At 42.0% G+C, this 17,753-nt stretch overlaps 1 protein-coding gene across 3 annotated transcripts in view; it reads right to left on the bottom strand.

Annotated features, from left to right (window-relative positions):
• Positions 1-12,787, bottom strand: part of pigf (phosphatidylinositol glycan anchor biosynthesis, class F) — a 65,931-nt gene extending 53,144 nt beyond the window's left edge. Inside the window, exons 1-3 of one of the 3 annotated variants that reach the window (XM_078557173.1) lie at positions 12,287-12,787; positions 12,106-12,197; positions 8,557-8,673 (exon numbers count right to left, since the gene is read on the bottom strand). In XM_078557173.1, coding sequence (XP_078413299.1) covers positions 8,557-8,673; positions 12,106-12,197; positions 12,287-12,517 — 440 coding nt within the window. In that variant the 5' untranslated portion in view covers positions 12,518-12,787. The remainder of the gene's footprint in view (positions 1-8,556; positions 8,674-12,105; positions 12,198-12,286) is intronic. The other 2 variants (XM_078557172.1, XM_078557174.1) reach the window with 2 other exon arrangements.
• Positions 12,788-17,753: the final 4,966 nt, after the last annotated feature.

The raw sequence follows: 17,753 nt of genomic DNA, 5'->3' as shown, positions 1-17,753 counted from the left end.
AACACCTTTGTGGCTCTATGTTTTTAAAATTCAGTCCCTAGCTGTTTACACTCCCTCAGCAGAACCTCTTTCTTAGTCCTACCTATGTCATTGGTACCCATATGGATCTGAACAATTGGATCCTTCCTCTCCCACTCCAAGTTCCTCTCCAGCCCTGAGGTGGTGTCCTTAACCTTGGCAATGGGCAGGACAGACAGCCTTTGGACACAGGTTCTCAGCTGCAGAAAGCAGTGTCCATCCCATAACTATACTGTCCCCTACTACAATTACATTCCTTTTTAGTCCCCCACCACTCCCCACCACCCCCCCAACTTGAATGACCCCCTGCAGTGCCTTGATCGGTTTGCTCATCCTCCCTGCAGTCCCTGCTCTTATCTACACAAGCTGTAAGAACCTCTAATCTGTTGGACAACTGAAAGGCCCAAGTCTCCTCCACCACTACCTTCTGGATCCCCATACCAGCCTCACTTATAGTCGCACCCTCCGGTCCCTGACCGGAGACTAAATCCAAAGCACCTAGCCCAAGGGGTGTGACTGCCTTCTGGAACAAAGTGTCCATGTAACTTTCCTCCTCCCTGATGCACTGCAGTGTTCGAAACTCAGACGCCAGCTCATCAACTCAGAGCCAAAGTTCCGCGAGCTGCACTGGCTCACCAAAGCCCGCATGCTACAGCTGCAATGCATTAAAAATGGCAGGGCAGGTAATGTGTTTACTTTAACAAATAAAGGTTTCAAGTTTAGAAATATCACTTAACTGTTGTTTGTATTTATACTAAGTAGTTTAACTAGTTAAGTCATAAATTTTAATGTAATCCTTACATCTCTCAGTCCTGGTTTAAAATTACTGCCTGTGTTTAGAGGGATAAAATCTTAAACTCAGTCACCTACTTGGTCATCTAATTAAATCCTTAAACACTCACCAGCTTCTAATGGCTGAAAAATAAAAATAAAAACCAGCACTCCTCTTCCCACTTTAGACTGAATTCCCAAGTTAGCACTTGTATCTTGTCACACTCAGGCCTTGTCATACTCGGCTTGAAATGAGCTTCAAATGCTTGAAATCTGGTTTAAGCTTGGCTTCCTATTGCACTTTAGGAACAATACAATGGTGGCCAGCACTGTGAAGTCCTAACAGGTGCCACCCAGCACTTTTCACATATCACAGTAACAACTGCAAAAATGCCTGGCACAGGGAGAGTGACCGCATTCATGCAGCTTAAACCATGGCTCTCAACTGAGTTTACGAGGGCCATAACCACAGAACACGGCCATTTGTACTGCAGATGACAATTTGTCTTTTGCCTTTAAAAAAAGGCTAACATGTACCTTATCAACATGTCACCATTCTTCAGAAGAGTGGTAGGAGTGATATGGGGCTGGCTCAGTAAACAAATGATGGTGAAAGACATGAAAGTTAGAAGTTCACTCAAAGTCCTCTCATTTCTTACCTGTTGTACTCCTGCTCCCAAGTCAGCTCTCAAAATGTTGCCTCGTCTCCCAATGGTCAAATCTACCCCTGAACAAATGCAGATGGAGTAGGCTTTGATGGACCTTCATGGGCTGCAGAACCTAAAAGGCCTAGGTCAAAAGCATCACAGCAGTTGAGGTAGGATCGGAGCAGTCTGCCTCTACCTCTTCTGGAACCACAAAGGATGCACCACGTAGAGGTGTCAATAAGCCCAAGTTAAAAACTGTAACTCACTAAGGTTGTGTGCAGGGGTGTTAGACAAAATGTTATGTTTCAGAAACAAAAAAAGCCACATCATCCCAGATTTTGCAGCCCGGTGGTGAATAATGGCTCTCGATGCTAGCCTTGAGGGAAGTTGCCCACAGGATATCTAGTGACCTCTGTGGCGTGGATTTCACTTTTCCCGAAGTTAATTTTGTTCTGGAGTCAGCTATAGCGGATCTCCAGCAACAGTGATGTCATCAAGCTGTTCAAGCAGCCAGTCACAGTGAGGAATTCTCACAGACAGCAAACCAGTTACTAACATTTCACACTTTAGAAAATGAAATAAAGATTGGGACATAGACAAGGAATTTAGGCAGAAACTGAAAGATCAAACTTAAATAAACAAATTTTTGGAATTTATGACGGAATGGAGAGATTTGACATTCCACAAATGTAAGACTTGTTTTTCAGGACCAGAGAGTTTGCTCAGCTGTAATTATGACTTAGTACATTTTCTACAATATGTATTTACAGTATTTAGTACATGTCATACATTAGAACAGTGACTACTCTTCAAAAAAAATACTTAATTGGCTGTAAAGCACTTTGATGTATCGGATGATCATGATCAATACTATATAAATACACGTCTTCCTTTTCAATCCAGTGTTTAAAGTCGCAATCAACAAGGTGTCACTAAGGGTTTTTACATCAAAAATATTAGTATGAAAAAATAGCATTCATGTCAATTCAGTGATTTCTAATGGATTTTGATCTATGAGGATTTCAACAGCGCATCCTGTGGAGGACTGGGGGTGGAAGGGGGGAGAGAATCACTGACCTCAGCTGCTAGATATCAGTGTTTAACTGCACATGTGCAGTGAGAGAGGTTGCTGTCAGATCCATGACATAACAATGGCAAACAGTTTTACTATCACTCATTAGCACCCTGCCAGGGTGCCAACTTGTTCTTTCACTTACTACATGGCGAATGTTAATCCATCATAGGATACACTGGGCCAGATGTACCATGGTAGATAATGGGAAAAAGACAATTTAGAACAAAAAGAGTGTGTGTCTGCATGCGTGAGGGGAAGGAGAATCAGTGGTCCTGATGTTGGGAATGAGCCACAAGATTTCATTACTTTTTTGCTGTGCAAGTCAGCATTAGGCAAATCATGCTATTAGGGCACCTTTCGCATCCCAGGCAACAATTTGAACAGCTGGTCTGGCAATGGCTGCCCCACCTTCATCCTCCATGTTCTCCTTAACCAAAAATGAGGAATATATATGATCCTTCATCCTCAAACTGCAATCTCCCTGCTGCACAATGTTGTGCAGGCGCAGAATACCACTATCATTTTTGATACCCTGGCTGCCAAGTACCAGATGCGTTCTCAAGATATATTTGGGCTCCTGAAAAGCATCAACATTCCAATGACTTGTTCTATGACATGTGGGTCTTGTCGGAGTCCTACTGAGCCCCATTAGTGGGGTTCCTCATGTCCTGAGCTAAGTTTGAAGGGGGGTTTCCTCACAGGTGTCGTGTCATGAGCTAAGTTTGAAGGGGGTATCCCTTATCTTCCAAGATGCAAAGTTTGCCCCCCACTAGAATGCATCACGTGAGATCCCAGGGAACCTGGTGGACACCTGCATGAAACTCTTGTGGCTTCGTATTTGTGAACAAATATCCCTGTACTTGTGGGAATCCAGCCAGAGGGGTGAATCCAAAGGTCCAATCATTATCATTTTACGAGATGTGGATGTTGCTGGCTAGGCTAGGAGTTATTGTCCATCCATAATTGCCCTCGAGGTGGTGGTGGTGGTGGTGAGCTGCCTTCTTGAACCACTGCAGTCCATGTGGTGTAGATACACCCAGTGATGTTAGCGAGGGAGTTCCAGGGTTTTGACCCAGCAGTGAAGGAACAGCGATATATTTCCAAGTCAGGGTAGTGAGTGGCTTGGAGGGGAAATTCCAGGTGGTGGTGTTCCCATGTATCTGCTGCACTTGTCCGTTTAGATGGTAGTGGTTGTGGGTTTGGAAGGTGCTGCCTGAGGAGCCTTGGTGAGTTTCCGCAGTGTATCTTGCAGATGGTACATACCGCTGCTACTGTTTGGTGGTGGTGGACGGAGTGAATGTATTTGAAAGGGGAGCCAATCAAGTGGGCTTCTTTGCCCTGTTGATTGTTGTGGGAGCTGTACTCATCCAGGCAAGTGGAGAGTATTCCATCACACTCCTGACTTGTGCCTTGTAGATGGTGGACAGGCTTTGGGGGAAGTCAGGAGGCGAGTTACTCACTGCAGGGTTCCTAGCCTCTGACCTGCTCTTGTAGCCACAGTATTTATATGGCTACTCAGTTCAGTTTCTGGTCAATGGTAACCCCCAAGTTGTTGATAGTGGGGGATTCAGTGATGGTAATGCCACTGAATGTCAAGGGGCGATGGTTAGAATCTCTCTTATTGGAGATGGTCATTGCCTGGCACTTGAGGCATGAATGTTACTTGCCACTTTTCAGCCCAACCCTGGATATTGTGTAGGTCTTGCTGCATTTGGACATGGACAGCTATTGTCATCACAAAGGAAGTTTATGCAACTCTCACCCTGGCAAACAATCCATCTGTCGCCTACCATATACATTTGTGTGCAACCAATTGCAAGACTCTCAAGATGTCTCTGGCATAGTCATGGAAGGAACCAGAGGTATAAACAGTAAAGGGCAGGGATGACTTTCACAGTTACTGGTAATGTATATCTGCCAGGTCCAGCTGGGAGCAGGTCTCAAGGAGACTGAAGATATCGGCCACCATCTGTGATACCCTCAGTCTGTGGAAGCACTGCTCTTCTGATGTGAAGGAAGCTGAGTGGCTATCTGTAAACTGTGACATAGGTCATGCATCCTCCATCCCACTCTTGTGCATGTGCTGATCCCACCACAGTGTACCATCATTGCCATGGATGGTGATGATCTGCCTCTTCTGATGTGCTGTCAAATGCATCCTACGTGCTTCCCATCCCGATCTCATCAGTTTGAAAGCTTCCAAAAAGTCTAGAAAAAGCTGTATCCACATGAAAACTGCCAAACATTTACCAGAGGGAACAGAGACACCCAGGTGAGCTTTTATTCAGCGGGGATAATCACAACATTAAATATTCCCTGAACAGCAGCTCAAAAGCACCTCAGTTTCAATGGTCAATTTTCCAAGCCCCAAGAAACCTGCCCCGGACAGGTTAAATTTAACACCAATGAAATTAAATGTAAGAAAGAGACTCCCTTAACAACTCCTAAGGACATAAATTGCAGCAATAGGTACCTACCCGCCTGCACTAACTAAAGCCCCAACTTCAAGCACACCTCATTAAACCCTGAAATGGCTGTGGTGTAGCCGGGTTGCAGTCATGATTCAGTTAGTTATTCCAACTACCCGCTCTCCCTCAAGTTCTGGAGGTTAAAATTCCTCAAATTATTAGCTCTTTTAGCCGTAGGACCAATTTAATGTATTGCACCTTTGATTATGAGCAGTTGACAGCAATGTCTTCAAAGCAAATTAACTAGCACGAGGGGTATTTTTCAGGGATCGTTAGTCCTAGTGAAGACACTCAGACTCCATGACTCATCTATTCTATTTGTAACATCTGATCAAATGACTATGAGCAAGGAAAGAAATGAAAGACTGTTTTATCTAAAGTGTCCGTTAGATGCCAATAGAATATGAGACAGTTTTCTAAAAGGGAACTAACCCTTATGAATGAACTTCAATTTTAAATCAGATATTCTGTATTTTGGAGTCTTACCCACGCCTTTTTGTTTTAGCCTAGCATTTTATTAGTATACAAATCTAGAACCATGGTTTAAACCAAATGATACATTCTAGCTGTTCAATTTGATAGGATACACATTTGGTATCTTATTTATTTTTCAACATGCTGTTTACTGGGGTTAGGGTTGATTGGACTAGCATAGCTCAGACCCACCAAGCATAGCTACCAAAAAGATCAGTCTTAGTGCTCAAGAGACTTACTCTGCTTATGAAAACTATTTAAGCTAATTATGCAAAAATAAATTAGAAACTGTCTCATGTGTGAACAAATAAGTGCACCAGGAATCTCAAGAACAGACACTTATACACTGGCTGCTCTATAATTCTGGCTGCCGTAGGTGGGGGTAAAATTGTTTAACAACTATTATTTCCTTTTTCCAAATTTCAGTCCCCTAAGTGTACTCTATGATCCAGGAATTTAAAAAAAGTCTCTGCAAAGCACACCTCAACTAGAATGTCCTAAAGTGCTTTTGCCTATTTTCTTAATATTGTCACATTAATTAACCATTTTGTTTCAAAATTTCATACTTTTTCAGTGAATAGACATTTTTTTATAGTGAATTGACATTTTTTATATTTGTTTCTTAAAACCATTTTAGAAACTCTGCAGCCTTCTTTCTCCTCCAGGCATTTTGCACACCTTGCAATGCTTATTTTCCTACCGAATCAGCCAACTCCAGTCACCTTCAATTTTCTGAGTAAAATGTTAAGTATTTGACACTTTCTACTGATTTCACATTTTTTTGGGTATTCTAGTTAACTTCTTTTTTTAAAAAACACACTTCACATTGCCTCAATTTTCTCTTTAATCTCCAATCTTATTGGTATTACCCTTCCCACATACCCTTATTATTACTCCAAATCTGATTTGGCCATTACAAATGCTCCTCAACTTCATTCAAAAGAATTCAGCTCACTTCACATTATTCAATCCAGATAACTTTTGACCTTGACTATTTTAACACTAGGAACATGCAGCCCTCCTTAGTTTTAATATCTTTCAGCAAATAATTAGTTAATTGAAGTCTTTCGCCCTCTCGACAATTCCAGTCTTCAGAATAATTTTCCGATAATTTTCTCCTCTTAAGTAGCCTAGAAGACATAATAATTTCTACAAGTTTTGGCCCAGGTAAATTAATGCTGCAGTTATAGTGAAACTGGCCAGCTAACCACACTGCATAATCTCCTGTTCCATTCACACACATCTACCCATCTACATGGGTATACTTCCATTCTTCTCATTCGTTGACCCATGGCAAGTTTAAAAAGGAGCCTGGAATCAAAATTTAGATAGCCAAATAATATGAAAAAGGTGACAGGAACAAAAACTCAAAAAACTCCACTTTCTATAGAAAATGGGTGAGTATCAACCAAAACTCATACACTAACTTAAGTATATAGATAAGCTCTATAGAAGAGAAACAGGGCATTTGGTCAACTGCTCTATTCAGGCATTTATGCTCCACATGAGCCTCCTCCTGCCTCTCTTCATCAAACCCCATCAACATATATTTCTATTCTTCATAGATATCTGGCTTCTCATTAAATGCACCTATGCTATTTGCCTCAACCACTCCCTGTCACAGCAAGTTCCATATTCCTACCACTCTGGGAAAAGTAGTTTATCCTGAGTTCCTATTGGATTCATCAATTACTATCTTATATTTATGATGACCTCTAGTTTTGCACTCACCCACAAGTGGAAACATTTTCTTTACGCTTACCCTATCAAACTCTTTCATAATCATAAAGACCTCCACTTAGGTCACCCTTCAATCTTCCTTTCCAGAAAAAATAGCCCCAGCCTGCTCACCCTTTCCTGGTAAATATATCCTCCAAGTTCTGGTTTAGTCCGTGTTTGCAACTTTTCCAGTGCCTCTAGATCCTCTATATGGAAAGCAGAACCGTACCCGATACTCCAACTACGGTCTAACCATGGTTTGATAAATATAAGTAATTCAAGCTATTTTAAGATTAAATATTACATGATATAATCTAGGAGGAACAAGGAACAATTTAGTCCCTGGATTTTGACATTAAAAACCATTTGAATTTTGTTCTTGAGGCTTATGATGCCATCAGTACCTAAAGACTCTGTTTCAACTATGTATCTCATGACCAGCCAGTGTTCTATATTTGGGAAAGGAACAAATATTTCCGTATTTTTGCAATTAACGTTAAACAGCCCTGAAGTGAAGATTTTTAACAGTAAAGCTTTTCCAAATGTGTCAAGGGACAACGTTATGGTTAAGTACTCCTCAGGTAACCCACTATTTCCTGAGGAGCATGGTGTATTTCACTGAAAAAAATTTAAATGGCTGAGGGAATTGTACATTCAGTACATAAATGAAATATATCCTTCTGTTATGGGCTGCACATTTCTATGGTCATATTGATTTAAAACACTGAATTCATTTAAAGGGATAAAGCAACACCAGTGTAGCAAAGTTATTTGCTGGATACTTGAACAACTTATTCATCAACTAGCTGAGCCACACAGACCATTTTTAGACTTTGTTTCACTGACCTCAGCCAGGATGGCAGGAGAGGCAGAAAATTGACCTCAGCTCTTTCAACTTAAAAGGGAAGGGTAAGAAGAAAGCTACTCAAGGCCCCATCTTAAGGACACTATCTGCAACCAAAGTTGTGAGCACATGCTGAAAATGGACATCAGTTGAGCGCAAGATTTACATCAACTGCAATAGTCCCCATGGTTAAAGAGTCTGTTAACACTGTCAAGGTCCATAGATAAATAATAGCTGCTTTCAATCAGTAAGGAAAGTTTTACATAAATGCTGTAATAGTAATACTAGGCCAAATTACAAGGTTGTCTACTATTACTGCGTAAATCACACCAGCGAGCAAAAAAACTTAGATAAGGTGCAACTGCAGCACTGATTTTACATTAATAAGATTAGATTCCATATGATTACAAAGCAGAGAATAATCAGATCATTGGTTATATTGGGTTACCATCAGAAATAAAATTTCCAGTTTGGTTTTGTTTTCCTGTAAAATCATAAGACTGAACCAACGCAAAAGTCCACACCCTCTTCATTGCTTACCCATTCTTACTGAAGACACGTATCCATGCCTGTACATTAGGTCCGAGAATACATACACAACGAAGTGTTGTAAAGGTAGATAGTAGAACTGCAAACAAAAAAGTCTCCCTGAAGGACCTGTAAAATACAGAACTCATTTACAATTGGTAGCTTCATAAAATAGTTAAGTATTTACTATACATTATTCACTGCATACACAAAATAAGGGCCAGCAAGGCCTTCCAAGACCAGAGTTGAGGTTTGTGGCCGGATCTTCCCCTGCTAAATCCACTCACTAAAACAGGGAAGAACCGCTGTAGCTATCATGCCGAGTAGTGGAGTACATCAGGCATGCAATATTATCAGATATTATGTGGCCTTATGCCCATAGTGAGTGGGACTTGCTTATGTCAGCAGTCTTTTCTACTTGGGCACAAGAAGAAAATATTTGTAATGAGTTTTCACTGAACTTGCAGAAAGTCACTTTGGTAATCAATCGGAACTTAATAAAGGGCCCAAAGTTAATTTAAAAATTTAGATTAGTTTATTAATAAAGCAAAAGAAACCAAGGCTAATCTCAACCAACACTTTGTTTTTATCCCCCTTCCCTCAGTTTGTTTCTCCAGATCAGAGGGCCGTGGCTGACATACTAGAGCGTAATCAATTCTTGAAATTCTCAAAGGCAGGCTGGGGCATCCCGGTTGGATTTGATTCTCTGGAATGGATCAGCTAGTTCTGCTTAATGCCTTTCCTTCTCCCACACCTCCACTGCACCACAACTGAAGTCAGTGGCACATCACCGAGGTAAATATGGAGATTTCCCACAAGGGTAGCAAAAAACTTCATGACAGAGTAATAAAGGACATTGTCAGTGAAACTTGTTGCATCCTGATGAACATCTTAAGGGTTTCACTATACAGGAATTGGCCCCAGGGACTGGAAAGAAGGGAAAGTAGTACCAATTTATATTTTAAAAAGGTACAGAAGACTAACTCAATAAAAAACTATAGGCCTGTGAACTGGACATTGGTTGTGGATAAAATAGTAAGCACAGTAAGATGGGATCTTGCTCGAGCAGTTCTACTGGATTTATTCAGGATTATAATAGAGTTAGTTTGCAAGGAGAGCTCCGTTAATTGAATATGACATTTCAACAACATCTTTGGCACAGTACTAGACTATTTGACATGATAGAAAAACACAAAAAAGGACAAAAATAAATAACTAATTCTTTGCGTCAGAGGTTGCAATGGGTAGTTATTAAGGGAACATTAACATAGAAGACTAGAGTGATCTCATGGCTCTAGGACCATTGTTATTTTCAAATGTATAAAAATCATTTTTGTGGAAAGGGCCTGCAAATATGCTAATGGAAAGCAAACTGAAAGGGGTTGAATACAAGAAACAATTTGACCACTTGAAGTAGTATAAGGATTAATTGGGAGCTTAGCCTTAAAGTTGTTAAATGAATAGAAATTCAAGTCATGAAGATGTGGAAGGGAAATAAAGTGGCAATACAAAAGTGATGGGAACTATCCCTAGAAAATACAGATGGGGACCTAGGAGATTTACATCCAGTCCCTGGAGCAATATAAATGAAGGCAGTTAAGCTTTTGATAAATAGGATGCTTTGAGAGGTGATTATTGGCACAGGATGTTTGTGTTGGAAAAGGGTGACTTTATTGGTATTTAAGATATTAAACAGAATAGATAAACTGGATCACAGAGTGATGTTCAAAATTAGCACATGTTCTGGAACAAGGGGACATGGATTCAAGCTTAGACCAGAGGTGAATAAGCAGTTGAGATCCAATTTCTTCACACAGCAGGTGGTGAATATTTGGAATAGCCTGCCTTAAGCAGTGGAAGGGAAGGAAGTTCTAACTTTTAAGATGGTAATGGATAGATTTTTGGTCCACAAGTCTACTATAAAAAGTATTACAGATAAAATATGGTATGATGTCAGAGACCCTTGGGACCAGATGGAATCTAATGGTCTTACCATCAAGGAACAGTCCTATTTCCTAAACACACTGGAACAAGGCAAGGTTAAATAATGATATGTTGTGAATAACTTGGTTGCCTTGGAAAGGCAGAGAGGAATGATCCAAACGTGCTTAAAAATTAGCTGTAGATTTGTTCCTGGAGTCTTTTTGCCTCCCTTCAGAGTTGCATTACTAACAAAGAGATGGGAATATTCCTGGCTTTCAGTCTTTTTCCAACCTCTTTTGTATGTTTGTAAGTGTCAAAGTTCTCACAGTATCTTTTACAACAATAAAAATAAACTCTGGTAGCTCAGTGGCTGGAGCAAGCATATCAGGAAAAATATTCCAGAAACTACAACACAGCCTGAAAATTCAGATGAAAACAAAGGTAAAATATGGGAGAAACAAAAATTAGTTTGTATTATAGACTTTGTCTCCAACAGAAATTTGAAAGCAGCAAGTGCACTTCAGTGCTGTATAAGCTTATTACCATATTGTACATGCAGTTTCTCCTGCATCTACAATTCTTAAATGCAGAACTAAAATACATTTTTTTCCTTTTACATAGATTTACAGCACAAACAGGCCTTTCAACCCACTGGTCTATGCTGGTGTTTTACACTCCACACAAGTCTTCACCCACCCTACTTCAACTAACTATCAGCATACCCTCATATTCTCTTCTCTCGCATATTCTTATCTAGCCTTTCCTTAAAAGCATCAATGCTATCCATCTCAACTACTCCATATGGTAACAGATTCCACATTTTAACCACTCTCTAGAGAAATAAATTTCTCCAGCGCTCCTTATTGAATTTATCAGTAACTATCTTATATTCAAGACCAAGTTTTAGACTCCTTCACAAGTGGAAACATTTTCACTTCAACTACCCTATATACAACTTCATAATTTTAAGGATCTCTATTAGGATACCACTTGAGCCTTCTCTTTTCTAGTGAAGAGTCCCAGCCTAATTCAGTTTTTCTTGATAGGCATAATCTCTCAGTTCTGGTATCTTTGTAATTATTTTTTGCACCTTCTCCCATGCCTCAATATTATTTTTTGTAATATGGAGTCTAGAACTATAGACAATATTCTAAGACAAAAACGGGAAATGCCGGAAAAACTCAGCAGATTGAACAGCATCTGTGGAGAGAGAAACAGGGTTAACCTTTCGAGTCCATATGATTCTTCTTCAGAACTTTTATTTTGCTTTAATCACTATATTCTAAGCATGGTCTAACCAAGCTTCTGTGAAGTTTAACATACCCTCTCTGCTTTTAAATTCTATTCCTATAGAAATGAACCAGTGTTTATTTTCCTTTTTTTTTTAAATGCCCTCACTAACATGAATTGCTACTGTTTAACAATATTGAATCAGGTACTTTTAATTGACCAAGGTGCCTGCTTAAAACAGGTGTTACACTCCTTCTGTATATAACTTAGGGTCCTACGCCAGTTTCCTCTCTGACCTTGAAAAAAAGAGACAGACATCAGCTATTTACATTTTCTCCTTGACTGCAAGCTCTATGCACCCTTTGAGAATAAAAGTCTTGACTGAATTGCAGTCAAGTGTATACTTACACTAGTAGTGGTGCTCCATATAAAACGATAATTCCATGAAATATTACGCAGGAAGTAAAGAACAACAAACAGGACCTGAAGATCTTAGTGACCTGAAGAAACAAATACAGCTTATTTAATACTTTAAGTCAAAATCCACAGCATCCAAAAAAAATGTGGGAAACGTCCATCACGATCTTACCTTGTTAGTGGAGGAATTCTTTTTGCTCGAGGTCGTGTTCGTTTCCAGCAATGAAAACAAAACAATGGTAACAGCAGCAACAGTGGCAGAGCTAACACACAACCACAGCAGGTGGGTTCCAATGATCGAAAAGTCATCCAAAAATAAAGGAGGAACCCAGGTAGATAGCACCACAGAGAGAATGAGAATAATATGCGCAGAAAACATGCCTCTTAACTCAATATCCTTCATGTTTGTCCCTCGACTTGTTATCAAACCGTCTGCGCAAAATGTTACAGCGGGAAAGATCACTCCTGATGAGTAATAACAATAAACCGCTTCTAAAGCTGATTTTTTTTTTTAATCAAATGTTGGTTTGCGGTATTGGTTCATCTGGATTCTCCCGTACCCCGATTACAGGCCAGTCTCACTCCACCTCCCCCACATTCACCATCATTACACAAGACAAACCTGTGTTAGTGCAGCGGAAGTATTAACCCCGGCCCTTGGTGACAGGCAACGCCACCTGACCAATCGGAGCCAAGACATGCACGGCCTGCTGCCTGCCTATTGGGCACTTTTGGACCAATCGTATCGAAAGAGGGCGGGACTTATGACGTAGGACTCTTGGAACGTTACTTGTTCTTGGGTGCTTTCAGGTGTATCTGGGGGGCAGGTGTGTTGTGGGCAGGTTTATCTGGGAACATTGTAACTGGGGGTTCGGGGTAGCTGTATCCAGGGTCAGTTGTGTTGGGGCATTTGTATCCAGGAATAGAAATACCTGGAAAAACTCAGCCGGTCTGGCAGCATCGGCGGAGAAGAGCAACGTTGACGTTTCGCGTCCTCATGACCCTTCAACAGAACTAAGTAGAAATAGGAAAGGGGTGAAATATAAGCTGGTTTAAGGGGGGGGGGGGGAGGAAGAAGGGGGAGGGGTTTGTTGGGACAAGCAAGCAGTGATAGGAGGAGATAACCAAAAGATGTCACGGACAAAGGAACAAAGAGGTGTTGAAGGTGGTGATATTATCTAAAGAATGTGCTAATTAAGAGTAGAGAGCAGGACAAGCAAGCTCTAGTGGGGGTGGGGTGAAATAAACAGAGGGTGGAATACATTTAAAAATAATGGAAGTAGGTGGGAAAAGAAAAATCTCTATAAATTATTGGAAAAAACAAAAGGGAGGGGGAAGAAATGGAAAGGGGGTGGGGATGGAGGAGGGAGTTCAAGGTCTAAGGTTCAACAACTTTAGATCTTGAACTCCCTCCTCCATCCCCACCCCCTTTCTGTTTCTTCCCCCTCCCTTTTGTTTTTTCCAATAATTTATAGAGATTTTTCTTTTCCCACCTACTTCTATTATTTTTAAATGTATTCCAGCCTCTGTTTATTTCACCCCACCCCCACTAGAGCTTGCTTGTCCTGCTCTCCACTCTTAATTAGCACATTCTTTAGATAATATCACCACCTTCAACACCTCTTTGTTCTTTTGTCTGTGACATCTTTTGGTTATCTCCTCCTATCACTGCTTGCTTGTCCCAACAACCACCCCCCCTTCTCCCCCCACCCCCTTAAACCAGCTTATATTTCACCCCTTTCCTATTTCTACTTAGTTCTGTTGAAGCGTCATGAGGACTCGAAACGTCAACTTTGCTCTTCTCCGCCGATGCTGCCAGACCTGCTGAGTTTTTCCAGGTATTTCTGTTTTTGTTTTGGATTTCCAGCATCCACAGTTTTTTTGTTTTTATTTTTGTATCCAGGAATAGTTGTGTGAGGAGTGGTTGTATTCAGGGACAGTTACGTTGAGGGCAGTTGTATCCAGGGACAGTTGTGTTAGGGGTAGTTGTATCCAGGGCCAGTTGTATCCAGGGACAGTTGTGTTGGGGGTAGTTGTATCCAGGGCCAGTTGTTTTGGGGGTAGTTGTATCCAGGGACAGTTGTGTGGGAGCTGTTTAGAATGATCAGATTTTCAAAAGTCAAAACATTGAAAAGCCTTGGGAGGGCAGCACTCCATGATACTGCACATTGGGCAACCAATGGCAGGAGTCTGGGGGAGGGGCAGTTGAAATTGGCAAGTCATGTGATGACATTTCCCAGAATATCTCCAGCCAGAGTTGGCAACTCCATGAAGGTACCCAATTAATGAAGACAGCCTTATCCCAACCACAGACTTTTGTTTCAAAGACATTTCTGTCTCATTTGCTTAAAAAAATTGAACCAAGGCTTTTTTGTCACAAGATCTCAGAATCCTATTCCACTCTAACTTTCCTATGCAATGCACAATGGGAAAACCGATCCCCATTTAAAAGCTTTGTTTATTTTCACTTGCACACTGGAATCTAACAATAGACATTTTCAGCAAGAAGCAGGATTTTAAAAACAAAAAGCTAAAAGCTACTGCGGATTCTGGAAATCCAAAACAAAAACAGAATTACCTGGAAAAACTCAGCAGGTCTGGCAGCATCGGCGGAGAAGAAATCAGTTAACGTTTCGAGCCTTCATGGCCCTTCGGCAGAACTGAAGCATAGTTAGAAGAAGGGAGAAATATAAACTGGTTTAAGGTTGGGGGGGGTGGGGGGGTGGGGGGGGTGGTGGGGGGAGAGAGACACATTGAGGGTGTGGTGATTGTGGAGATGAGCAGATAATCAAAAGATGTCACAGACAAAAGGGTCAAAGAGGTGTTTTGTCTGAGAAAAGTGCTAATTAAGAATGGAGGACAGGATATTCAAAGTACAGCTCTAGTGGGGGTGGGGTGGAAAGGCTAACAAGGTTTTAGTTTTAGATTTAAAAATAATGGAAATAGGTGGGGAAAGAAGAATCTATATAAATTATTGAAAAAAAAAATAAAGCGGGGGGTGGGGGGGTGGAAGAAAGGGGGTGGGGATGGGGGGAGGGGGAGTTTAAGATCTAAAGTTGTTGAATTCAATATTCAGCCCGGAAGGCTGTAAAGTGCCTAGTCGGAAGATGAGGTGCTGTTCCTCCAGTTTGCGTTGGGCTTCACTGGAACAATGCAGCAAGCCAAGGACAGACATGTGGGCAAGAGAACAGGGTGGAGTGTTAAAATGGCAAGCGACAGGGAGGTTTGGGTCTTTCTTGCGGTGTTGCATCTTCTGCGTGGGCATGGGGAGGTGCCATAAGTGAGGGTTGAGGAGTAGGGGGTGATGGAGGAGTGGACCAGGGTGTCCCGGAGGGAACGATCCCTACGGAATGCCGTCAGGGGGGGTGAAGGGAAGATGTGTTTGGTGGTGGCATCATGCTGGAGTTGGCGGAAATGGCGGAGGATGATCCTTTGAATGCGGAGGCTGGTGGGGTGATAAGTGAGGACAAGGGGGAGATGCAACACCTGCCCCTTCACTTCCTCTCTCCTCACCGTCCAAGGGCCCAAACACTCCTTTCAAGTCAAGCAGCATTTCACTTGCATTTCCCCTAACTTAGTCTACTGCATTCGTTGCTCCCAATGCGGTCTCCTCTACATTGGAGAGACCAAACGCAAACTGGGCGACCGTTTTGCAGAACACCTGCACTCTGTCCGCAAGAAAGACCCAAACCTCCCTGTCGCTTGCCATTTTAACACTCCACCCTGTTCTCTTGCCCACATGTCTGTCCTTGGCTTGCTGCATTGTTCCAGTGAAGCCCAACGCAAACTGGAGGAACAGCACCTCATCTTCCGACTAGGCACTTTACAGCCTTCCGGGCTGAATATTGAATTCAACAACTTTAGATCTTAAACTCCCCCTCCCCCCATCCCCACCCCCTTTCTTCCACCCCCCCACCCCCCGCTTTATTTTTTTTTTCAATAATTTATATAGATTCTTCTTTCCCCACCTATTTCCATTATTTTTAAATCTAAAACTAAAACCTTGTTAGCCTTTCCACCCCACCCCCACTAGAGCTGTACTTTGAATATCCTGTCCTCCATTCTTAATTAGCACTTTTCTCAGACAAAACACCTCTTTGACCCTTTTGTCTGTGACATCTTTTGATAATCTGCTCATCTCCACAATCACCACACCCTCAATGTGTCTCTCTCACCCCACCACCCCCACCCCCCCAAACCTTAAACCAGTTTATATTTCTCCCTTCTTCTAACTATGCTTCAGTTCTGCCGAAGGGCCATGAAGGCTCGAAACGTTAACTGATTTCTTCTCCGCCGATGCTGCCAGACCTGCTGAGTTTTTCCAGGTAATTCTGTTTTTGAGCAGGATTTTAAACTTGTGAGCGTACCTTAAGTGTGGGAGATTTTATTTGCACCCAGAGCCACGAACAGAAAAGTACAAGGTCTTTCAATGAGAAGTTTGGTTGTATGTGCCACTGTTGGTCTGAACTTGCCTGCCACCTTCCTTAGTGCTGATTGATGATTTATCGATAGGCACCATCCAACTAACTCTTCAAGGCCAACCATCTTCAGCTGCTTCATCAATGACCTTCCTTCCATCATAAGGTCAGATGTGGGGATGTTCGCTGATGATTGCACAATGTTCAGCACCATTCACGACTCCTCATATACTGAAGCAGTCCATGTTCAAATGCAGCAAGACCTGGCCAATATCCAGGGTTGGGCTGACGTGTGGCAAGTAACATTCAAATGCTAGGCAATGACCGTCACCAACAAGAGAGAATCTAACCATCGCCCCTTGACATTCAATGGCATTACCATTGCTGAATCCCCCACTATCAACATCCTAGGAGCTACCATTGACCAGAAGCTGAACTGGACTAGCCATATAAATACTGTGGCTATAAGAGCAGGTCAGAGGCGAGGAATCCTGCGGTGAGTAACTCACCTCCTGACTCCTCAAAGCCAATACACCATCTACAAGGCACGAGTCAGGAGCGTGATGGAATATTTTCCACTTGCCTGGATGAGTGCAGCTCCAACAACACTCAAGAAGCTTTGCACCAGCCAGGACAAAGCAGCCCGCTTGATTGGCACCCCATCTACAATCATTCAGTTCCTTTATGACTGACACACAGTAGCAGCAGTTTGTACCATCTGCAAGATGCACTGCAGGAACTCACCAATGCTCCTTAGACATCACCTACCAAACCCATGACCACTGCCATCTAGAAGGACAAGGGCAGCAAACAGATGGGAACAGCACTACCTGGAGGTTCCCCTCCAAACCACTCACCATCCTGACTTGGAAATATATCACCATTCCTTCACTGTCACAGGGTCAAAATCCTGGAACTCCCTCCCTAATAGCACTGTAGGTTTACCTACACCACATGGACTGCAGCGGTTCAAGAAGGCAGCTCACCACCACCTTCTCAAGGGAAATTAGGGATGGGCAATAAATGCTGGCCTAGCCAGTGATGTCCAAAAAAAAAAGTGTGGCTTGCAGTTAATTTTCGACACCGCTGTTAATCTTCTGTCGTTACCAGAGGCTGATTCCCTCCTGGCACCCAGGTGGTCATAGGATTAATTTATAGGAGGTAATGTGGGTAAATTACTCCCATGACAACCTATAAATTACTCCCAGTAACACCTATTAA

This window comes from Cetorhinus maximus, chromosome 14 (assembly GCF_964194155.1).
Source record: "Cetorhinus maximus chromosome 14, sCetMax3.hap1.1, whole genome shotgun sequence".
Classification (NCBI taxonomy): domain Eukaryota; kingdom Metazoa; phylum Chordata; class Chondrichthyes; order Lamniformes; family Cetorhinidae; genus Cetorhinus; species Cetorhinus maximus.
Note: the sequence above shows the minus strand (reverse complement) of the source record. Positions and strands in the feature narration are given on the sequence as shown.